This window comes from Emys orbicularis, chromosome 9 (genome assembly GCF_028017835.1).
Source record: "Emys orbicularis isolate rEmyOrb1 chromosome 9, rEmyOrb1.hap1, whole genome shotgun sequence".
Classification (NCBI taxonomy): domain Eukaryota; kingdom Metazoa; phylum Chordata; order Testudines; family Emydidae; genus Emys; species Emys orbicularis.
Window position 1 is genome coordinate 100,661,943 of NC_088691.1, and position 21,053 is coordinate 100,682,995.

Sequence of the window (21,053 nt, forward strand, 5' to 3'; positions counted from 1 at the left end):
TACTGCTTCTTTGGCATTTTTAGCTGGCTGAGCAATTCCCGAATGTTGTTCAAAAACCTTCGTCAGTTTATCCAGATAATCAGCAGGGGACTCTCCTTTATTCTGTTTACAGTAGGTAATTTTTGTCCAATCTGTCTTCTTAGGGCAGACTTCTGTAATAGAATTTAAGAGACGGTCCCTAGCCTCTTTTAAATCACGGTCAATTCCAGGGTCGGCACCTGGCCAAGCTACCTGTCTGGTAAGCCGTTGTCGAACTTTGGCTGGCATAATTATTCGTAAGAGTTGATTAATGTCTGCCCAAGATGGATTATAACACTGAACCACTGTCCGGAGCTCGTCTCTAAATTTTTTTGGCTCCTCCCTAACATTAGGAAATTCCTTCACCAAGTTTCTCAGATCTCCTGGCGACCACGGGGCATACACTGTAACCAACTGTCCTGCAGTCCCAGGCAGTTCTCTTAAAGGAGCCTGGACTGTCTGTGCTACGCTTCTAGTAAAATAACGGGTACCCTCCTCAGAAGGACCAGACTCGGGAGAGCTACTGGGAATATCAGAATTATCCCTTTGTGGTGAAGAGGAGGATTCTCTTATAGGAGAAGAAAGAACAATTTGTGTAGCTGATACACGTGGTGGTGAAACTGACACTGCCGGGTGAGATTCCTGAAGAAATCTACAATGTCCTTAGCAGTTTCCTCCTTACTTTTAGGCCTAACTAATTGGGGATAAAGCGGAGCAGAAGGAATTGCTCGAGCAGGAAGACAGCCGGGTGTCTTGCATTTAAGTTGTAAATGGTGTACTTGGGCTTTCAATTTTTCCTGGGAGTCCTTTAGACTCTGCACCCGAGACTCGTGGAGTCTCTTTGTTGCTTTCTCTCACCAACAGACAAATTGCTTTCACTGCGCATCAGAGGCTTTTGGCAAAGCCAGGGTTTCTCTGAGATATTTAAGTTTATTTAAATCGAAGGTACCTTTTAGTGGGCATTGTTTAGATGGATTTGCACGCGTGTAAAGATTTCAACTATCTAAATACCTGCAGGTTGTTGGACCATAATGTACGTACATGAAATAAGCTGGGGTACCCTTAGGGGGTGAAAGGGAATGCTTAGACTGTCCCCCACCCATTTTCCAATCACACACACAGGGAGGAGGATGCCTTGTCCGCGCTAGCGGCTTATAAACTAAGGATCTCTCCCTACAGGGTACTTACACAGGAGAGACTAACGAGGATAGCCATGACCTCCTACACCTCCCTTCAGCAAAGAGCGCGGCTAATCTCAGAGAGACGGCGCCGCTTACTTTGTTGCATCCAGTGAGATGGTCAGACTGTCAGTGGCTCACACGGAGAGGAAAAGGGGAGGGAAGATGGGTTTACACACTCCTAGACCCAGGTAGCCTCCTCGCCGGACGATGCCAGGCCGAGTTAGCGTACCGTGGGTCGGATCTCCTAAAAGATCCTCTAGTTACCGGGCTTGCGTTAGAGTAGTTCTGGTCACGAGCCAAAAGACTTCGCAGAGTACTCTGGGCGTCTTTCAGTAACACTTAATTCACACTGGTGTATACACACACACACACACACACACACACACACACCAAGGCCTTACTTCAGGTACTATTTCCAAGTACCTCAGGTACTATTCCCAAGTACCTCGATGCATTACTCGAGGCGGTAAAAACCCCTCCTGCTGAGGCAGTAACAACTTTTCAACACAGGTGTAAACCTATGCACCTCGCATATGCATACAGGGGGCGGCAAACAATTCCCCTACGCCGCTCAGCATCTGACCTTGCTGCACAGTCAATAAGTTCGGATGGCGTGAGCCCAACAGGGACAGACGGCCCCACGGACAGTCCTCCTCCGACACCCCAATAGAGATTTCAAAAGGTCTCTTACCTCTATTGTGGCGCCATGGGGTTCGAAGGGGAACGATCCGTAGCAGCTGCCGGTGCCTCTGAGGGCGTTGCCATCCCGGACGAGCCCCCAAATTGTCAGAGAAAAACTGAGTTCTCACTCTTTTGTTTGGGTACAGCAAGTCAGAAGCTTTATTAACTCTCCCAATTGTGCAGAGGGAGAGAGCTAAGCAGGTCTCTCTCTCAGGTAACTAATTACAGCAAGCATTTATACCTTTCATTACAGAAATAATGAGGGACAGCTGCATTTTGTTTATACATAGGCCATCTTGATATCTTATTTCCTCACTTGTTTTGACTTTTGCCAACATACAATATTTTTTATACCTTATTTACACAAGGTCTTCTACACCTTATTTATATAAAGTCATAATAACTTCTCACACAGTTTTTTCTTACCCGCCTCACACAATCTTCGCTTCTACAAATCTCGCGTTATCAGGGTTACAGTTAGCCTGACTCTTGCTAACGAACTGTCATGTATTGCAGTTCCTTTCTGTTAGTTCTTTTTTTGCTTCCACACCAGCCACCCACAGATCAGCTATGCAACGGCCCTCCTCCAATCAGCTGTTTGGTGGTGGCCAGGAGGCGCTGGGGAGAGGGGGTGGAGCATGGGCGGGAAGAGGCAGAGCGAGGGTGGGGCCTTGGGCGAAGGGGCGGGTTGGGGCAGGGCCTCGGGGTAGAGCAGGGGTGGAGCACCCACCCAGAAAAATGAAAGTCAGTGCTTGTGTATACCAGAATCAAGATATTCCTGTAACACCCTTACCAGTTGGCATTAAGAGGTTCTTGGGTCACAATTTGTTGTATGCCATTTTTCAGACGTGCTTTGCTGACACTGATCATGTCTCTAGTTGGCACAGATTCATGGGAACATCTTCACCTTGTGGTTGGGAGAGAGCCCCGTGATTATATTGCATGGATTCCAAGCAGTGAAAGATGGTCTGACCACCAACCCTGAAGATGTTTCTGGCCGGCCAACAACGCCTTTCTTCGATGAAAAGGGCAATGAAAAGGGTAATGTTCTTTTTCCACAGACACCGTGCAAAAAACTGGGGTGCCCACTGTAAGGGTGGCAGTTCCGTTATTTCATAGCCATCTCCCCATGGAGCTGCATCTCCAGACTGCAAAAATAGCTACATGAATAGCTGGTCTGGTGATGAGTAATGGGGCAGGCAGCCACTGAATGGGACTGAAGGGTAAAATCCAGAGTGTTAAGGAGATTGTTTGATCCATTCATAGTCTCTTGGGCCCAGATCTTCAAAATCAATGGGAGTTAAGCATCTAAATCACTTTGAGGATCATTAGTTCTGTCCTGTGAACGTCACTATCATCAACAGGCTTTCAGCTCGGAGCATGAACATCACTCAGTGTCCCACTGGACATGCCTTTGACACAACACTAATTTTGGGTCACTCACACAGCGTGAAGGCTTTTGAAACCTGGGCAAGATCTTCCTACCTGCTGGGCTTCAACTCATAGTCCTGCGCTGTCATTCAAACAAAACCATCAATGCTCTTTTATCCACACCCTGCATTGAAACCGACCTCACCCCATATCTCCTGGGAAGTAACTCCCCACATCTCTGTGTGCATCCCCAGCTGTGAAATTATCCTCATATTTTCAGGTGACGTGTGAATTATGAAAACTGTATCCTGCGTGTTTGAAGCCCGGCTTTCTTTTTCACCTAAAAAAAAGCAACAAAACCCTCCAAATAGGGGAGTTTTCTGGAGTTGTCACAATCTGCTCATGTCTGAGGCCCCAGATAAAGCAACTAACAAAGTGCTTGTTCTTCTGGATTTCTGTCATGTTAGAAAATATATTTTAAGTTGAACTCTTACTAGGTGAATGATTTTGCTTTATATAAATAACCGATTCTCAATGGCCTCAGGTATTGTTATGACAAATGGTCACACCTGGAAGCAGCAGAGACGCTTCGGGCTGATGACCCTGCGGAACCTGGGGCTGGGCAAGAAAGGCCTGGAGCACCGAATCCAAGAGGAGGCCTGTCACCTGGTGGAGTACTTAATGAGTGAGAGAGGTACATCATTGCCAGCATATTTGGGGCTTTTCACTTACCATAACCTTATTTTCATAGGTTTCAGAGGGGTAGCCGTGTTAGTCTGTATCAGCAAAAACAACGAGGAGTCCTTGTGGCATCTTAGACACTAACAAATTTATTCGGGCATAAGCTTTCGTGGCTAAAACCCACTTCATCAGATGCATGGAATGGAAAATACAGGAGCAGGTATAAATACATGAAAAGCTGGGAGTTGCCTTACCAAGTGTGAGGTCAGTCTAACAAGACAATTCAATTAACAGCAGGATACCAAGGGAGGAAAAATCACTTTTGTGGTGGTTATGAGAGTGGCCCATTTCAAACAGTTGACAAGAAGGTGTGAGTAACAATAGGGGGAAGCTAGTATGGGGGAAATTAGGTTTAGGTTTTGTAATGACCCAACCACTCCCAGTCCTTATTCAGGCCTAATTTGATGGTGTCCAGTTTACAAATTAATTCCAGTTCTGCAGTTTCAGGTGGGAGTCTGTTTTTGAAGTTTTGTTGCTGAAGAATTGCCACTTTAGGTCTGTTATTGAGTGACCAAGGAGATTGAAGTGCTCTCCTACTGGTTTTTGAATGTTATAATTCCTGATGTCAGATTTGTGTCCATTTATTCATTTGCGTAGAGACTGTCCGGTTTGGCCAATGTACATGGCAGAGGGGCATTGCTGGCACATGATGGCATAGATCACATTGGTAGATGTGCAGATGAATGAGCCCCTGATGGTGTGGCTGATGTAGTTAGGTCCTATGATGATGTCCCTTGAATAGATATGCGGACAGAGTTGGCAACGGGTTTGTTGCAGGGTTTGGATCCTGGGTTGGTGTTTTGGTTGTGTGGTGTGTGGTTGCTGGTGAGTATTTGCTTCAGGTTGGGGGGCTGTCTGTAAGCGAGGACTGGCCTGTCTCCCAAGGTCTGTGAGAGTGATGGATTGTCCTTCAGTATAGGTTGTAGATCCTTGATGTTGCGCTGGAGAGGTTTTAGTTGGGGGCTGTAGGTGACGGCTAGTGGCGTTCTGTTACTTTCTTCGTTGGGCCTGTCTTGTAGTAGGTGACTTCTGGGTACCCTTCTGGCTAAGTCACCTCTCCAGTGCATCATCAAAGGGGCAGATATCAACTCCACCATCCCCTCTAGCTGTTTTTCCCAATCACCCAGCATGTCTACGTAGCTAATCCAGTGCATTTCTAATGCACTCCTGTCACCATAGTATCTAATCATCGTTCTAGGATCTTGTCTGGGTTAAGAGTCAGCCAGCTAGCCTTCATCCAGGCCTCAGTTTGCAAAGCCCCTGCTCTCTCCAGGATCAAGCCCATAGGCCCAAATTCCACCCTGCTGTCACACCCTGTGCAACATGAGTGAAGTCACGCAGGTTCCGTGGACTGTAAGTTAGGACAAAAGTAGCCCCAAAGTCTTAGCCCACTGCTAAGTGAGATCATCAATAAATAAGACCCCGTGGTGTGTTGATACCATTACCGGCTCTGTAACTAGAGTGAAAGGGGTCCTAGAAGTGAATGTAAAATAGATGCCAGTGACTGTTATGATCAGGGGAGAGAGCAGAGCAACTGGGTGACACATGCAATGGATCCACGTATAGTCAAGGTATCCCATAGCGCTGCTTCCTTTGCCCTGCAGGAATAATTTTTAGAGAAAGAGCCAAGCAGAGAATCAGGGAGCTGTAACCAGCTTCCTGACGCCCCTCCCCACTCCTATCTGCTGCACCAAGCAGACCTCAGCCACTGGAGAGAATCTGGCCCAGTGAGTTTAGTGGGAATTCTGGGGCTGGGAGGAAAAAGCAGCTGTCAGTGACGTGCCCCACAATCTCTCTCTCTCTCAGCCTGGGACAGAACCTGCTGGCATGTGAGGGGCGTTACTGGCCAGGAGCTCTGCTCACTTCACAAAGCTTCCAGTGATGTTCTGCTTCCGCCTGGACAGCTGCAGAGATGGGCAAGGTCCCTTTAACACACTGAACCTTCTGCGGCGAGTTGGTTTGTGACCAGCTTGAGTTGTCTTTGATTGCTTCTTTTAAATGTTTATTAGTGAATGATGCTGTATACCAGAATCACAGGCTCAGAAGCGTTCACGACTGAAAAGACCTGCTAGATCCCAGGCTCCTTCCCCAGGCTCCAGGACATGGGTCTCGTCCCAGCAGGGGGCGACACAGTCGCAGGCAACATTAATGTTAATAACTGTGTTTGCAGGACAGCCCTTGGACCCTACTGTCTCCTTCAGCCAAGCACTTGCAAATGTCATTTGTGCTGTGGTTCTGGGACATCGCTTCTCCATCGACGATGAGACCTTCCAGCAGCTGCTCAAAGCCAATGCCTGTTTGCTCAGCGACTCGGGCATCCTCAGCAGGAGAGTGAGTTCCCAATTTGTCGCTGTTATTTCTTATGTCCCTCTCCCTAAATAGGTGATGTGGTATCTGCTTCCTGGAGCTTACCAACTAAATTAGACATGACGAAGGCTACGATTTTGGCCTGGGTATTTTTATTAAAAATCACGGCCCGGACACAGGCAATAAACAATACATCGGGAATGTACACAAGGCTGGCATTAGGGGGTAGCAAGCAAGGCCATTACCCCATGCAACAGGGGGCTCCAGAAAGCTAAATTACAGGTGGTGGGGCTTGGGCTCCAGCCCCGGGTGGGCAGGCCCATAATTTAGCTTCGTGAGGCCCCAGGTAATTGCCCTGCTTGCTGCCCCCTTATGCCAGCCCTGGCCACAATGGTGCACAAAATGGTGTTTTCGCAGACATCTCTTAAAATCACTGAATCCGTGAGCTTGAAACGTGACTTAACGAGGGTAAAACATGCGACTGACCCAGTAGCAAAAGCAGAGTGGTTGGTGACCACGCTCTGTTACCATGCGGTATCATTTACTCATGACACTGTAATTTGCTATGCTGACATTTAATAATGTCCGGATGTCGGATCCCAGAAACTCACCAAAACCTTCATCTTAAAATGAGAGAAATTCAGATTCAAAAAGACCTGTCGGGGCCCCCAGTCGGTCGTCTTATTCAGTTTGAAAATATTTCCCAAGTGTTACACAAAGTCCCCTCCGTCTCAGTCCCGGGTAGTGTAAAGCCACCTAGCAAACCTGGCTAGTTCAAAATGCCCAAGGCTGCTGCCACACCTATGTACATGGGGATTGTCCAGTCTCATACTATCAGCTTTTTCAAGACGTCATTAATACCAAACCCTTCTCAAGGTCATTGGCACCTTATTTTTGTTGTTGTTGTGGTGCTGCCCACGTACACAGTCCCCACCCCAAAGAGCTTGCCGTTTAATTTGAAACGTGATGCAATGAGTGACTGGGAGAAACAATAGGATGTAGGGAGTCAGGCTAAAGGGAACCAGTCTTCGTATACACCTGGGTGAGTTTCTGGAATGTGCGCAACATGCTGGTTACAAATCCCTAAGAAATAATGGGGGAGGGGGTTGTTTTAGTTGGGGTTGGACTAGATGACCTCCTGAGGTCTCTTCCACCCTAATCTTCTACGATTCTGTTTTCTGTCCCTATCCCATGTTAGCTGGCTGATTTCTTCTAGGCATCCCAGAACTGGGGGGATTTAAAGGAGGAGAATGTATCAGTCTGATGTTCGGGGAGGAAGGTCCATGTGCAAGGGACAACATGGAAGAAAGTGTAAAAACAGGCCACTGGAGGGTCACAGCTGGAGTCCTGGGCAAGGTGGAGAGCTGGGGAGTGGGGAAACATAAGAGACAAGAGCGGAGAAGTAGGGAGGGGCAGAGTTGTCTCTCTGACATCTCCTCATGGATGAACAGCTGACAAATGAAATGTAGCATGGCCAAAACTGAGCTCCTGATCTTCCCCCATCGCTCTCCCTAGAGATAGCACCACCATCTGACCTGTTGCTCAAACCGACAACCTTTCCTCAGCCCTCTCTTTTGTCTTTCACATCCAGGTGATGTCTGAATCTCGCTGCTTCTTCCTGCACGGCATGTTCACGATCCTTTCCTCTCTGCCCATGCCGTCAAACCTCTTGTCCAAGCCCTGATCACCTCATGCCTTGGCTGCTGCTATCTCTTCCTCTCTAGACTTTATGCCTACAACCTTGTTTCCTTCAAGTCTTTTCACAATACCGCTGCTAAGATCCTCTTCTTGGGTTTCTTGCTCTGCCACACCTACCTTTAAGTCCTTCCATTGGCTACCTACCTGCTCCTGCCTGGCTCCGAATTGTACACTTCCTGTTGTTTTTGTTACCCTATCTCCTCCATTCTGACCCTGGCCAACTAGTTTGTCTCCTTCACCTGTTGTCTTTTAGATTGTAAGATCTTTTGGGGCAGGGACCGTTGTTTACTATACATTTGTACAGCTCCTGCCATTACAGGGCCCTGATTTTGCTGGCTTCTGAGTGCTGCCACAATATACCCTTTAAATAATAATTTGCATCCAACCCCCCCCTCCTATTTTAAAAGCATGTTAACTTTGCACTGTCAAGCACTCCAAAGTTAGGAGATGCCAGAATTAAGGTTGTGCATGCAATCTTAATTTGGTCCCCTTGTGCATATGCATTATGATACCATGTTTAATTACAGGTTTCAGAGTAGCAGCCGTGTTAGTCTGTATCCGCAAAAAGAACAGGAGTACTTGCGGCACCTTAGAGACTAACAAATTTATTTGAGCATAAGCTTTTGTGGGCTACAGCCCACTTCATCGGATGCATAGAATGGAACATACAGCAAGAAGATATTTATACATACAGAGAACATGAAAAGGTGGAAGTAGCCATACCAACTGTAAGAGGCCAATCAATTGAGATGAGCTATTATCAGCAGGAGAAAAAAAAAATTTTGAAGTGATAAACAAGATGGCCCATAGAAGGTGTGAGGATACTTAACATGGGGAAATAGATTCAATTAGTGTAGTGACCCAACCATTCCCAGTCTCTGTTCAAACCTAAGTTAATGGTATACTTTGAACTCTTTAGCTCAGTAGACCTTTACTCTCCGTCTGTTCCATGATTCTAAGTCCAGAAGAAGCAGACATCACAAGGGGAACCTGGAGCATCTCTCTCTCTCTCTCTCTCTCTCTCTCTGTGTTTGTCTATATCCAAATGGCTCCTTTCTGGACACAAGGGCTAGCTTTGTAAAGAGCCTTAACCATCAGCATCTAGGCTGAAGCCCCATACATGAGGCTGAAAATGTGTCCTTCAAAGCAATTGATCCAATAGCAAAATTCCCCACACTGGGCATTTTCGTCTTTGGAGAGCTCCACCAGGAATGTGTTAATTGCAAAGAATGAAAGCAGCTTCTTTGTGTCTCTCCTACAGCTGAAAAATACTTTCCCCTGGATCATGGACCACCTCCCAGGACCTCACAAGAAGTTGCTGTCCTCCCAGAGGTTTCTGTATTGTTTTGCAAAGGAAGAGATCAGACGCCATGAGGAGAGTGGGGTACCAGATGAGCCACAGGATTTCATTGACTTCTACCTGGCACAGATGGACAAAGTATGTTTCTGCGCCGTATGTGACTAGAACTCCTCTGCGACTCCATCGCACCCCTCTAGCGCAAACCTCTGCAGAGTAAAGCGGAAATGCAGCAGCTTGTGATGGGATCAGGTGTATGGATGGGTGGGAGAGTGGCAGAGTCAGAAATCTATCGGGCTCCAGTCTGGGCAGGCAGAGATTAAATGACAGCTCAGCATCAACTGCAGCTCATCAGCCTCCTAGAAACCCAGCTCTAAGGAAGAGGGATCCTTTGTCCAAAGTGCACAGGCCAAACGGTGTCTCAGAAGGGCGTTGCAAAGCAGCACAGAGCAGAATTGGAATTGAAGGAGGTGACGGGAAGTAACAAAAACAAGAATCTGGAGGGCATCAGAAAAAACATTTACGTTTTGTGATTTTCTGACGTCAAAAATACTAAAAAGACCTTGCAAATGGCAGGGAGTCAAAGGAATGAGCAAGTTCTGCTATTTATCACGCCGACTGTCTTGCCCCCCGTGCCCTAATTTATCCCTCTGTCCCCTGTAGTGCAAAGACGACCCCACCGCTACATTCGATGAAGGTAACCTGATTCAGACGATCCTGGACCTCTTCATAGGAGGCACAGAGAGCACAGCCACGACCCTGCGCTGGGCCCTGATCAGCCTGGTGCTTCATCCCGACGTCCAAGGTGAGGGAGAGGGAGATGGGGACGCACACCGTGGATGCGAGTCCGTGTGCACATGGAAAATTACCTGGTTCTGCCAGTTTTTATGAGACACATGTTCGTTCTAAACCTGACCATTGGCGCCTGCTGAATCAGGTGAGCCGCAGCCAGCAAAGCGGTAAGATTTCTGGTCCTACAATCATCGAATGGTAGACATTAGAAGTGGAAAAGCCTCATAGAGATGCCTAGGCCACCTACTTCCCCAATCCAACCCTGCTGCGGGATTGTTAGTCCACCTACTTTAAATGTCTAAGGCAATGGGACTTCCGCCACTTCCCTTGGGAAACTGGCCACAGGCTAACAGATCTCACCAGTGGGAAGTTTTCTTTCCACAGCAGAACCTTCCTGATTCACCCTTTGCTAAGCCACAAACCTCATAATTCACACTCGAAATGCACCGGGGCTGGATTTCCACCCCACTCGAGCTCAGGTTCAGTGGAGAGGAGGGGCTGCAGCCTGCAGGGACCTGATTAGTGCTCCCTGATCATCAGCCACCCAGCCCGCCTGGGTGCAAGTTAGAGCTTCACAGTAGCAACTCAGGGACCTCCCATCAGCAGAAAATCAGGCCTAGTAGAGCTCTGCTCGTCCATGCTTCTTCCTCTCCCTGTCCTGCCTTCACCCTGCCCCTAATCTGCCCCCTTCCCTCTCCAGATACTGAGATGGAGGTGGTGTCTGGAAGGGGCGGTGGCTCTGCTGTCTTGGTCAGCTATCTGCCCAGTGCTAAGTTGCCCTACACAGGTGGAATTTTCCACTGGTCACCTCCAATCACTGTGGATCTGTCTACACTGCACACTAAGCCTGGGTTCTGACTCAGGTTTGACCCAAACTCCACTTCTGGCCATACCCAGATCAGTCTGACTCAGGTCAGCAAGCACTCAGGGCCCGGGTCCTAGGACCTGGCTGGGGGGATGTCAGAGCCTGAGTCCTGTTGTAACTCGGGTCCAAGCCTTGAACGAACGGCAGATCTTGCAACACTCACTGATGTGAGCCTCGCCCAGACAGTGAAGCCACTGGGAGTGTGGATCGCTTCTGGGCATAGAATTGCGACAAGAGTTGCACGACTTGAAGCCTGGGCCACAGGGCATGCCCCGAGCCCAGCTAAGAACTAGAGAAATTGTTCACTCACTAACGGGATACCACTAAGGTTATAAGCGCTGCAGCCAAGGCAGGAGCAGAAGTTCCGACTACCTTCACTGGCGGCAAGAAGGAACTGAGGGTGGGGGAGCACGCAGCCCCCTTTATGGCGCGATATACAGGCGCCACTCCAGGGGTGGCAGCGGTGCTCCCTCAGTACGGGTAAGGGAAAAACTTCCGGCACCAGTGCACGTGGCGAGCACGCACACCTAGAGTGGATTACACCTGAGCAACACATCTCGAAGAACGCCAGTTACAGAACAGGTAACTGTCCTTTTCCTGGGGTGGCAGCAGCTCAAGCCGCAGACCCGAGTCAGAAGGTCTGCGTAGTGCAGTCTGGACGCGTTAGCGTGGCCATGAGCCTAGGTCTAGCAATTGTAAACCCAGGTTTATGATGCAGTGTGGATGCTCAAGCGTTTAGAAACACCAAGTCCACAAGTCCAGGTCCCGCAGACCTGGGCTTAGGGTTCAATGTAGACACATCTTGTAAGACCACTTTGTGCTGTGTGAGCCCAACAGCCCCCCCTCACGTCTCAGCAACGCTCTGGTAGCAGAGATGGTACGGTAGGCAGGTCTCATTACCAGAACTTCATGCATGTTCCTACAGAACATTTACCCATGTGGGTTGCTGTGTTACCCAGGGCTGGTGCCCACCTTGCGCCCCCCCCAAGCCATGCGGCAGCTCCCCGCCGCCCCCTGCCCTGAGGCGCCCCCCCCGTGACAGCTCCCCTCCCCCCCGGGAGCCGTGCGGCAGCTCCCCACCCCAGCTCACCTCTGCTCCGCCTCCTCCCCAAGCACCCAGCCCCCGCTCTAATTCTCCTCCCCTCCCAGGCTTGCGGTGCCAAACAGCTGATTGGCGCCGCAAACCTGGGAGGCGGGAGAAGTGGAGCAGGATGGTGTGCTGGGGAGGGGGTGTAGCAGAGGTGAGCTGGGGTGGGTAGCCATCTCCCCTAGCACGCTGCCCCAGTTCTAATTCTCCTCCCCTCCCAGGCTTGCAGTGCCAAACAGCTGATTGGCGCTGCAAGCCTGGGAGGCGGGAGAAGTGGAGTGGCCAAGGAACGCTGTAAAAAAAAATTGGGGGCACCGCTTTTTGGCACCCCCAAATCTTGGCGCCCTAGGCAACCGCCTAGTTTGCGTTAATGGTAGCACCGGCCCTGGTGTTACCATCCACACCTAAAACTCAGTTGCCCTTGCCAAGTTCATGAACAAAGGGCTTTTTGTGTTTCTCCTCCATGAGGCATTGAGCAGAGCTCTCTTCAGCCCTCCCCTCCCCCCCGCCCCTTGTGTCATATCAAATATAAACAGCACCATGTCCCAGATTTCTCAGGGCCCCACGCTGAAATCAGCATCTGGCTGGAGCCAAACCCAGGCCAGACTGAGGCGATGCTGGTGGGACGTGCCATGAAGAACTTACCTTCTCGACACCCGTCCCCCAGTACTGAAGGCGTGTGGAGCCCACCCTCGTGGGCGTGGTTCTCCGACATCACCGTGGGACAGTTCTCGGGGTACCCAGGACTATGAGTTTCCTTGTTACCCTCCTACCTCCAGAAAGAGATGGGCTTGCTTGCACTTAGCTGAGTGTCGGCTACCTGACCCCACCAGCCTGTTAGCCATCCCAACAACCTCCTCAGGGGTAGGCCAGCCCTTCCTTTGCCTTGCAGGCTAACAAGAGGTGCACCCCGCTCCCGGAGCCCCTCTGAAGGGTTCCCTGTAGCGTCCAGTCCCTTATCCACTGAACACTCGGAAATACCAGGGCTGCTGTCCCCAAAGACACAGCGTACACACCAGCTTGTTCAATTCGACTCAGGATCTGCTCCTTGTATCACACCACAGCACTGAGCTGCATTTCTAATGAAAACAACGATCAGGGTATTATCAAAGATTCGAGGTTCACGAGATCGCAAGTAAGGGTAATGGACACGACAGGGTTGTATACAAAACAACATCAGAACACACTTTCTAGAGACTAAACTTAGCTTACCAGGCCAAGCTTCTGGCTGAAGAAGTTTCTCTCACCCCAAAGGTCTTTTGCAGCATTTCAGCCAAGGTTGGTTGTGATCCTGTTTTCAGAAATGTAACCGCACTGACCGATTACTTCCTAAGTGGAGGGTAAAGGGGTGTCTTCCTTGCCTTCTCCTTATATCCCCCACTCATTGTCTGTTCTTAGGGTCATGATAACCCACTCTAGCTTATTCTCCAGTGCGCTGCCTTCCTGTTGAGTTCACATCCCCCCATTGACTTCATATGTAAATGAGGCTTCCATTGTGTTGGCTTACAATGCTTGGAGCAGAGGTTTCCAAACTGTGGGGCATGCTCCCTTAGGGGGGTGCGGAAGGGCCCGGGCCAGCTCCCACAGGGGGTGGGGAGGCAGCGCCACCCAGCCCCACTCCACTCCCAGCTCTGCTCCGTCTCCAGTCCCAGCCCCGCGCCCGGCCGCAGCGTCATTCTTACCCCAGATCTGCCCCCTTACTCCTGTCTGCGTCCTCCTCTGCCCCGGGAGCCACGGTCCCCCTCCCAGCCCTGGCTCCAGGGGCGGGGCACAGACATGGGTAGCGGGGTGTGACCCTCAAAAGTTTGGGGACCACTGGCTTAGAGAGACAGGTGAATACACACCTTTTGTCGGGCACCAAACCTATTTGTCAGCTCTGCCTTGATACAGGCTTTAGGACCCTATTTTCAGCACACACACATACTTACTCAGGCTTGGTCTACACTACAGAGTTAGGTCGGTAGAAGGCAGCTTACGTCGACCTAATTACGTCAGTGCCTACGCTACAGCCTGGCTCCCGCCAGCGTAAGTGCCCACCTACACCGACATCATAACTCCGTCTCCAGGAGAGGCGCAGGGCTTATGTCAGTGGAGTTCGGGTGACGCAGGGTCCCTGTAGACACAGCGTTCCTAACATTGGCTGTTGGCTGTCATTCTCGTCAATTTCCATGACTGCGGTGGTTGTAAGTTGACCTCCCCTAGGTTGACTTATGTTTCCAGTGTAGACACGCCCTCAGTATGTGCACAGACATTTCACAGCGATAGCGTGACCAGCATGACCCAGGCTTTTGTTTCAGACCTCCCATGACCAATGTTCCCTCTATTTTTTCCCATGCATCTGCGGAATGAATTTTGTTATGTGCACTGATATGAAGGTGATGCGTGGCGGCGCTGAGGGGTTCGGAGTGTGGGAGGGGGCTCAGGGCTGGGGCAAAAGGTTGGAGTGCGGGGGTGGGGGGTGAAGGCTCCGGCTGGGGGTGCGGGCTCTGAGGTGGGGCCGGGGATGAGGGGTTCAGGCGCAGGAGGGGCCTCAGGGCTGGGACAGAGGGTTGGGGTGTAGGAGGGGGGTTCAGGGCTGGGACAGAGGGTTGGGGTGCAGGGGGGTGAGGGCTTCAGCTGGGGCACGGGCTCTGTTCTTTGGGGAACCAGAATGTACAGCCCAGGATCAGGATAATCTTATAACCCCCTTTACTCGTTGGCATAGAGGGGTTCTTAGGGTCACAGCCAGTTGCCCTCACAAAACTGTGATGGCTGTTTAGGCCTGGAAAGCAGGGCAGCTGCACCCAGGATCATATATAAAGATACGAGCCTGGTGCCCTAGGGAGAACCGGCTTGCTGCTCACCGGTCGTGTTTTTTCCTTGCGTTAACATTTTCTAGGCTTATTCCAATCCCTGAAGGTGGTTCCCTTTTGCCTTGGAAGGTTTGTGCTCAGGCTATTTGGCCACTTCCAGGTTAAGGAACTGTGAAAAATAGACTAGGCCTGCTATAAAAATATTCATCCGACATTGCTCTGTGCCTGGCTAACTCCTGAACAGCTGAGTCTATTTGAGCTCAATTCCCCCCCAGTGGGTACCCGTTCCATCGCCCTGAGCCAGCAGGGCTTCCTGTGCTGGGGGTGAGGATTTCCACCAGACTGCTAGTCAGCCCCTGGGAGCGTCACACACACAGGAGTTTTGTCTGGGGAATGAAGTGAGAAGAAACTTTCCCTGCACTTTGGGATGCTCCTGCGGCACCTTGCCTCCGGCTCCCTCTCACACCAAAGAAAGGGAAAGCTGTGCTCCAGGGCTGCATTTGGCCCTGATACCGAATTTCAACTGGCATCTGTGAGTCTGCTGGGAAAATGCAGGTCCCCTTTAGAGATAAAGATGTAGGAATAACCAGCGTAGCTGATTCCCTTGGCATGGCTTCCCATCGCCCGCTGCACATAACCAGCATTAAAGGAGTAATTCCTCCTTCAATCTGCCGGGAAGTGACAGAGCCCCAGAATACACACCCATCCCTGGGCACGCACTCACTGCCCAAATACGTGTCCTTCCATTTGCATAAAGCTGAATTTGTCTCCTCAGAGAAGGTCCAGAAGGAGCTGGATGCTGTGTTGGGTCCTTCCCAATTAATCTGTTACGAGGATCGGAAGAACCTGCCCTACACCAACGCCGTGATTCATGAGATCCAGCGCTACAATTGCATTGCCCCGATCGGAGTCCCCAGACAATGTGTGAAGGACACAACACTCTTGGGGTTACCTGTCCCAAAGGTACAGAGACATTCTCCATGCTTATACCCGCCTCTCCCATCAAAGGGGTCAAATGTACTAGGAATGCAACTCATTCGTGTTTCCAGGTATATAACATGCCAGTTTCTCCTTGCACCCTCTGAAGCCATCAGCACTAGGGCAAAGTGAGACAGCGCAGTACAGCCACTTTGCACGCGTGCCAGTAACGTGATACAACGTGCAAGGCAGTGGATGATTAGGCGCTGTGTCTCTTTCTTGATATGTCCCACTGCCCCTAATTTGCAACTGCTCTATCAGCCCCTTTAAACCTCTCACTGGCTTTGCCGCTTCGACATAAAAATCTTACTTTGTAAATCTGACGCATTTAAATTATGAAGCGTTAACATTTTTCTTCCATTAAGGAATCAGTGTTAAAGTGGGAGAATCCTGGGAAACTGCCTCTTCTTTTGGGCTCCATCCTGCCAGCAGGTGGCTCAGAAATGATGAACAGAAATAAAAACATACCATCCAATAGTCTCCCAGTTTACTCCAATGAGATAGATCTCTCCCCGGGGGACATGCCATGCACTGCACTACATGAGGACTGAAAACCGTCTCTTTAACCACCTCTCTGAGGGAGTGAGGGTGAGAACTAACTCAGAGGCTTCTTCCTTGCAGGGCACTGTCATCTTGCCAAATATATGTTCTGTCTTGTCTGATCCTGAGCAGTGGGAGACACCTCACCAGTTCAACCCAACTCACTTCCTGGATAAGGATGGAAACTTCATGAGCAGAGAAGCGTTCTTACCATTCTCAGCAGGTAAATGCACTGACAGCTAAACAATTTTTCATGGCGTAGATTGTGAATGCAGAATTCATAGAGATTTATAGTTAAACCTTGCTAATCTGCACGCTTTATAACTTGCACTTAGAATGGCAAACTCACCTCGCTTCCTGGCAAAAATGTATTTGCAGAATGCTGTGGTGGATTCTTCTACTACACAATTTCGTTATTTGTACCAAAATCACAGCACGCTGGCCACCATTAAAATGACAACATTTACCACGAGTTGCCGCAATATGGCATCAGAGATGATACAGAGTTTTCCCCATACTTCAAAATTCAATTGTTGACTTTTAATGGCAAGCGCCTTTCATAGACTTGAAGGCCAGAAGGGACCATCTTGATCATCTAGTCTGACCTCCTGCACATTGCAGGCCACAGAACCTCACCCACCCACTGCTGTAATAGACCCCTAACCTCTGGCTGAGTTACTGACGTCCTTAAATCATGGTTTAAAGACGTCAAGTTATAGAAAATTCACATTTGCCCCAGTTTAAACCTGGAAGTGAACCATGCTCCATTCTGCAGAGGAGGGTGAAAACCCCCCAGTGTCTCTGCCAATCTGACCTGGGGGGAAATTCCTTCCAGACCCCAAATCTGGCGATCAGTTAGACCCTGAGCATGTGGGCAAGACTCACCAGCCAGACACCTGGGAAAGAATTCTCTGTAGTAACTCAGAGCCTTCCCAATCTAGTGTCCCATCTCCAGCCGTTGGGGATTTTTGCTACAGGCAGTCGTTGATGGGTCACAGGCCATTGTAGGCAGTCCTGTCATACCATCCTCTCCATAAACTTATCAAGCTTGGTCTTGAAGCCAGTTAGGTTTGTTGCATTTTGTATAGACATGAAAATTGAATTGAAGTTGTCTAAATCAATTTTGTGATAGATTTTAACTGTTTGCTTGCATAGTAATTTGCGAAATTCATTAATAAGCAATGGATCTCTCAGTCATTAGTGCAAATTAGCCAAGTTCTACTGTACTAAGAAATCTGTGGACCGTGCAAATGACCCCCTCCATCCCTTTGGGAATAGTTATGTGAAAAATGATTCCTAATGCTAGTTACCTGAGAAAAGCAAATTCTCTAATGCACATATGCAGACCTAGCCTCAGACCTTTGACTTCACAGATAAAACATGATTTTGCTTTTAAACCGATCTTATTTTTCCGTCCTCACTGAGGACTAGAATCCTGCCAAGTCTAAAATTTCTCATGCGGTCATTTTTTGAGTTACACAAGCAATATAAGGGAAACGTTGGTTTTTTTCTTAACTCACTAATTGCTCATCCCCTCTCCCCCGTTAGGGCACCGTGTGTGTTTGGGGGAGCGCCTGGCAAGGACTGAGCTCTTCATCTTCTTCACCAACCTGCTGAGGGCGTTCACCTTCAGGCTGCCGGAGGGAGTGACTGAAATTAACACTGAGCGTATATTGGGGAACCTATTGCAACCTCACCACTATAAGATCTGTGCTGTTCCTCGCTAGGCAGCAGCATGTCACAGACCAACAGGAAACCCAATAGACAGGGGTGTTTCTCATAGTGAATGTCCATAAATAAACTATAAAACAAAGAATTATGGTGCTTGGCGTTATTTATGGCTGACCAGGAATCTGACTGCTGGGAGGGAGAATTGCGAGAGGGTTAGTCTATTGTAATGCAAGGATGGCAGAGTTTTTAAAAATCTCCTAATTATGAGATTAGAGTAGTGGGTGTGTGGTGGGTGAAACCCCATCATGGGCTAGAAAAGGTTAAAAGGTAGCTAGTCACATTGATTACACCTGCACCCTGATTAATTAGCTGCTTCTCAGCGAGAGGTGCTGGGAGGGAGAGGCATCAGGTGATAACTTAGTGGATACCTGGGCCCCATAAAAGGGGCAAGAGCTCAGTCTGATGGGAGGAATGACAGAGAGATGTCTGTGAAGGGGCCCTGAGCCACAGTCTGCAGGAGAACAGATGCCTCGGGAAGGCTCAGTACTGGAGCTGGGGAGCCAGCCCGGAGAGGGCCTGGAAACAGAGCTTGGAGGTGATGCGAAGGCAGATGGCCTCCTGGGGGCACTCGGGTGAGAATCCTGGCAAGGAGAAGCTCTGAGGACAGGGGGCGTTACGACAGGGAGTTCGATCCCTCGCAGCCGCAAGGTGAGAGCTGACCTGAAGTTGGAGAGAACAGCAGAAGTAGAGAGGACAGGAGGCAAGAACCGGAAGGGAAAAGAGGAACATATGGCCCTTGTTATCCAGGCTGAGTTTTAGCTGGCTAATTGTTATCTAGGCCCTAATTGCCACGCAAGGGGTTGGCTGGAGCCTGTCCCTGAAGAATTCCCCCTGCTGAGAGGGAATCTCCATAGGCATGATACTGGCAGGGACAGTCTTCGTCAGCTGCCCTTCCCCTACCAGTGTAATGGGGTGAGGAGAACGGGGGCATGTGCCCAAGCCTCGACTGGTGCAAGCTCCATTATTGAGCAGTAAAAGTTAGCATAGGTCACTGCTACTCTAACTTCCATCAGAGCAGGCAGGTAGAGGATCAGGGAGCCAGGACCAGCTCTCTCTGGCTGCTACGGCACTGCGCAGCGTCGGTGTAGTGGAGAACTGGAGCCAAGCGTGTGTGGTGGAACACGGTTTCAATCCTCCACACGCTAACCCATTGTACTGGTGCTGCCAAACCCCAGAGGCTCAAGAGCTTCCAACTCAATTCCCCTTTCCACCCAACGTGGCACAAGGATTTGAACTTGGGTCTCCCTGCCCATCTCAGGAGCATGCCCTGGTCTATGGAGCGTCCTGGGATGGGGGGTCTCTCAATCTCTCCCGTTGATGCTGGGTATTAATAAATAGTTGTTGGAGCAGGGACTTGGGATCCCCCCACATCTTAGGGGAGTGGCCTAACCATCAGCTGTGAGTCCTTTTCACTTGCAGGCCCAATGACGAGTCTTTTATCCAAAGTGGAACAGTTTCCAAAGGAGAGATTGCGAGACCATCCGTGTCTAGCGGTTTGATGGCTCACCTCCGAAGGCTGGAAGACCTGGGTCCAAGACCCTGCTCCAGAGCAGGGATCTGAAGCTGGGGTCTCTCACAAGCCAGGTAAGTGCTCTAACCACTGGGCTACAGTTGTCTCACTCTCTGTCCCACTGACTATTTAAATTCATCCTCAGTGGAACGGCTTCAACATGCCCAGAGAAGCAGTCCTGCCTCTACAGGCACGTCCAGCACCAAGAGACCATTGGCAGACTGTTAAGCAAGCATGTTGCAAAAGCCAGGACGTGTGCTAAGACCACACTTTTGAAGCCCTTATCACTTTGACAGGTGTGACCTGCTTTCCCCAGCTCGCTGGAAGTCCCTCGGGCGCAGATGTGCCTCTCTCCCTGGCAGATGTCAGGCTTCCATCAAACAGCGCCCATGTGCTGGAGCTTTTACAAATATTTTTCTTTGCAATTTTTTTAGCGGTAAAAGCACATGTGGGTTTTTTTTCCATTCTTCATCCTTGAAAATCGCTGACCCTTGCCATCCCTTCTAACCCTACGATTCTATGACCCAGACTTTCCAGAAATTCTTCTCATACACGTCCTAGTAGATGTGGTCACTCCCTGAATGCTTATCCCCTGAAACTAGCTGACTCTACTCTGTCTTCTTTCCCCACCAGCAATATAGTTTATTGTGCCTCTCTCAGGAATCCAAGGCCAAAGAGTTCAAAAGCAGCCATGGATTTGGGCTGTCTCAGATTTTGGGAGCCCGGCTTGACACACCTAGGACCTGGTTTTTTCAGAAGCACTAAGAACCCAAAATCAGCAGAAGTCAAGGGAACTGTAGCTGCTCAGGGCTGCTCCAAAATACGCGACCCAAGACAGCTCAAGGAGAGCTGGGCAAAATTTTTCATACAAAATCTTTTCCCATTGTAAAATGCAGGTTTGGGTCGAGGTCAGCTAATTGTTTTGGTCAGAAGAAAAAAAAATCAGGACCGTCAAAATTGGTTTGTTCAGCATTTAAAAAAGGAAATGTTTTGACTTTTCGTTCTGGAAAGGTGTTTTGCTTTGGCAATTCCCTCAATTTTATTTAAAAAAAAAATTAAAATATCCCTCAAATTGGAAACAAAACGTCATTTTTTGACATTTCAGCTTGTCAAAAAATTCGCAACATTTTCATTTCATATTTGATTGGACCGACTTCTGCTGGCGAACGAGACAAGCTTTCGAACTCCACGTTACTCCACATACACCAGTCACAATACTCAGTGCAACTGCAAGCCAATATCACCATCTAATGACCAAAGTTGTTAGTTACAAATAAGATTTCTTTTTACTTATATTGACTTGTAAGATTACACTTACAAGAAGTAACATGGAGTTTAGAGAGAAAAAAAGATGATCTCTATTATCTAGCAGCGTCCATTTGTCCCTTGGATAATCCAAGAGAAGAGGGGAGAAAATCATGCTTAAATGCATTTCTGGCCTGAGGTGTTAGCATGCGTTATGCT

The 21,053-nt window shown here is 49.3% G+C and overlaps 1 protein-coding gene across 1 annotated transcript in view; it reads left to right on the forward strand.

Annotated features, from left to right (window-relative positions):
* The window catches only part of LOC135883530 (cytochrome P450 2J2-like), a 28,016-nt gene extending 9,890 nt beyond the window's left edge, over window positions 1–18,126 (forward strand). The window contains exons 2-9 of the mRNA XM_065410713.1: window positions 2,759–2,921; window positions 3,796–3,945; window positions 6,163–6,323; window positions 9,259–9,435; window positions 9,958–10,099; window positions 15,606–15,793; window positions 16,430–16,571; window positions 17,897–18,126. Of these exons, the coding sequence (XP_065266785.1) occupies window positions 2,759–2,921; window positions 3,796–3,945; window positions 6,163–6,323; window positions 9,259–9,435; window positions 9,958–10,099; window positions 15,606–15,793; window positions 16,430–16,571; window positions 17,897–18,075 (1,302 nt within the window). The 3' untranslated portion in view covers window positions 18,076–18,126. The remainder of the gene's footprint in view (window positions 1–2,758; window positions 2,922–3,795; window positions 3,946–6,162; window positions 6,324–9,258; window positions 9,436–9,957; window positions 10,100–15,605; window positions 15,794–16,429; window positions 16,572–17,896) is intronic.
* Window positions 18,127–21,053: the final 2,927 nt, after the last annotated feature.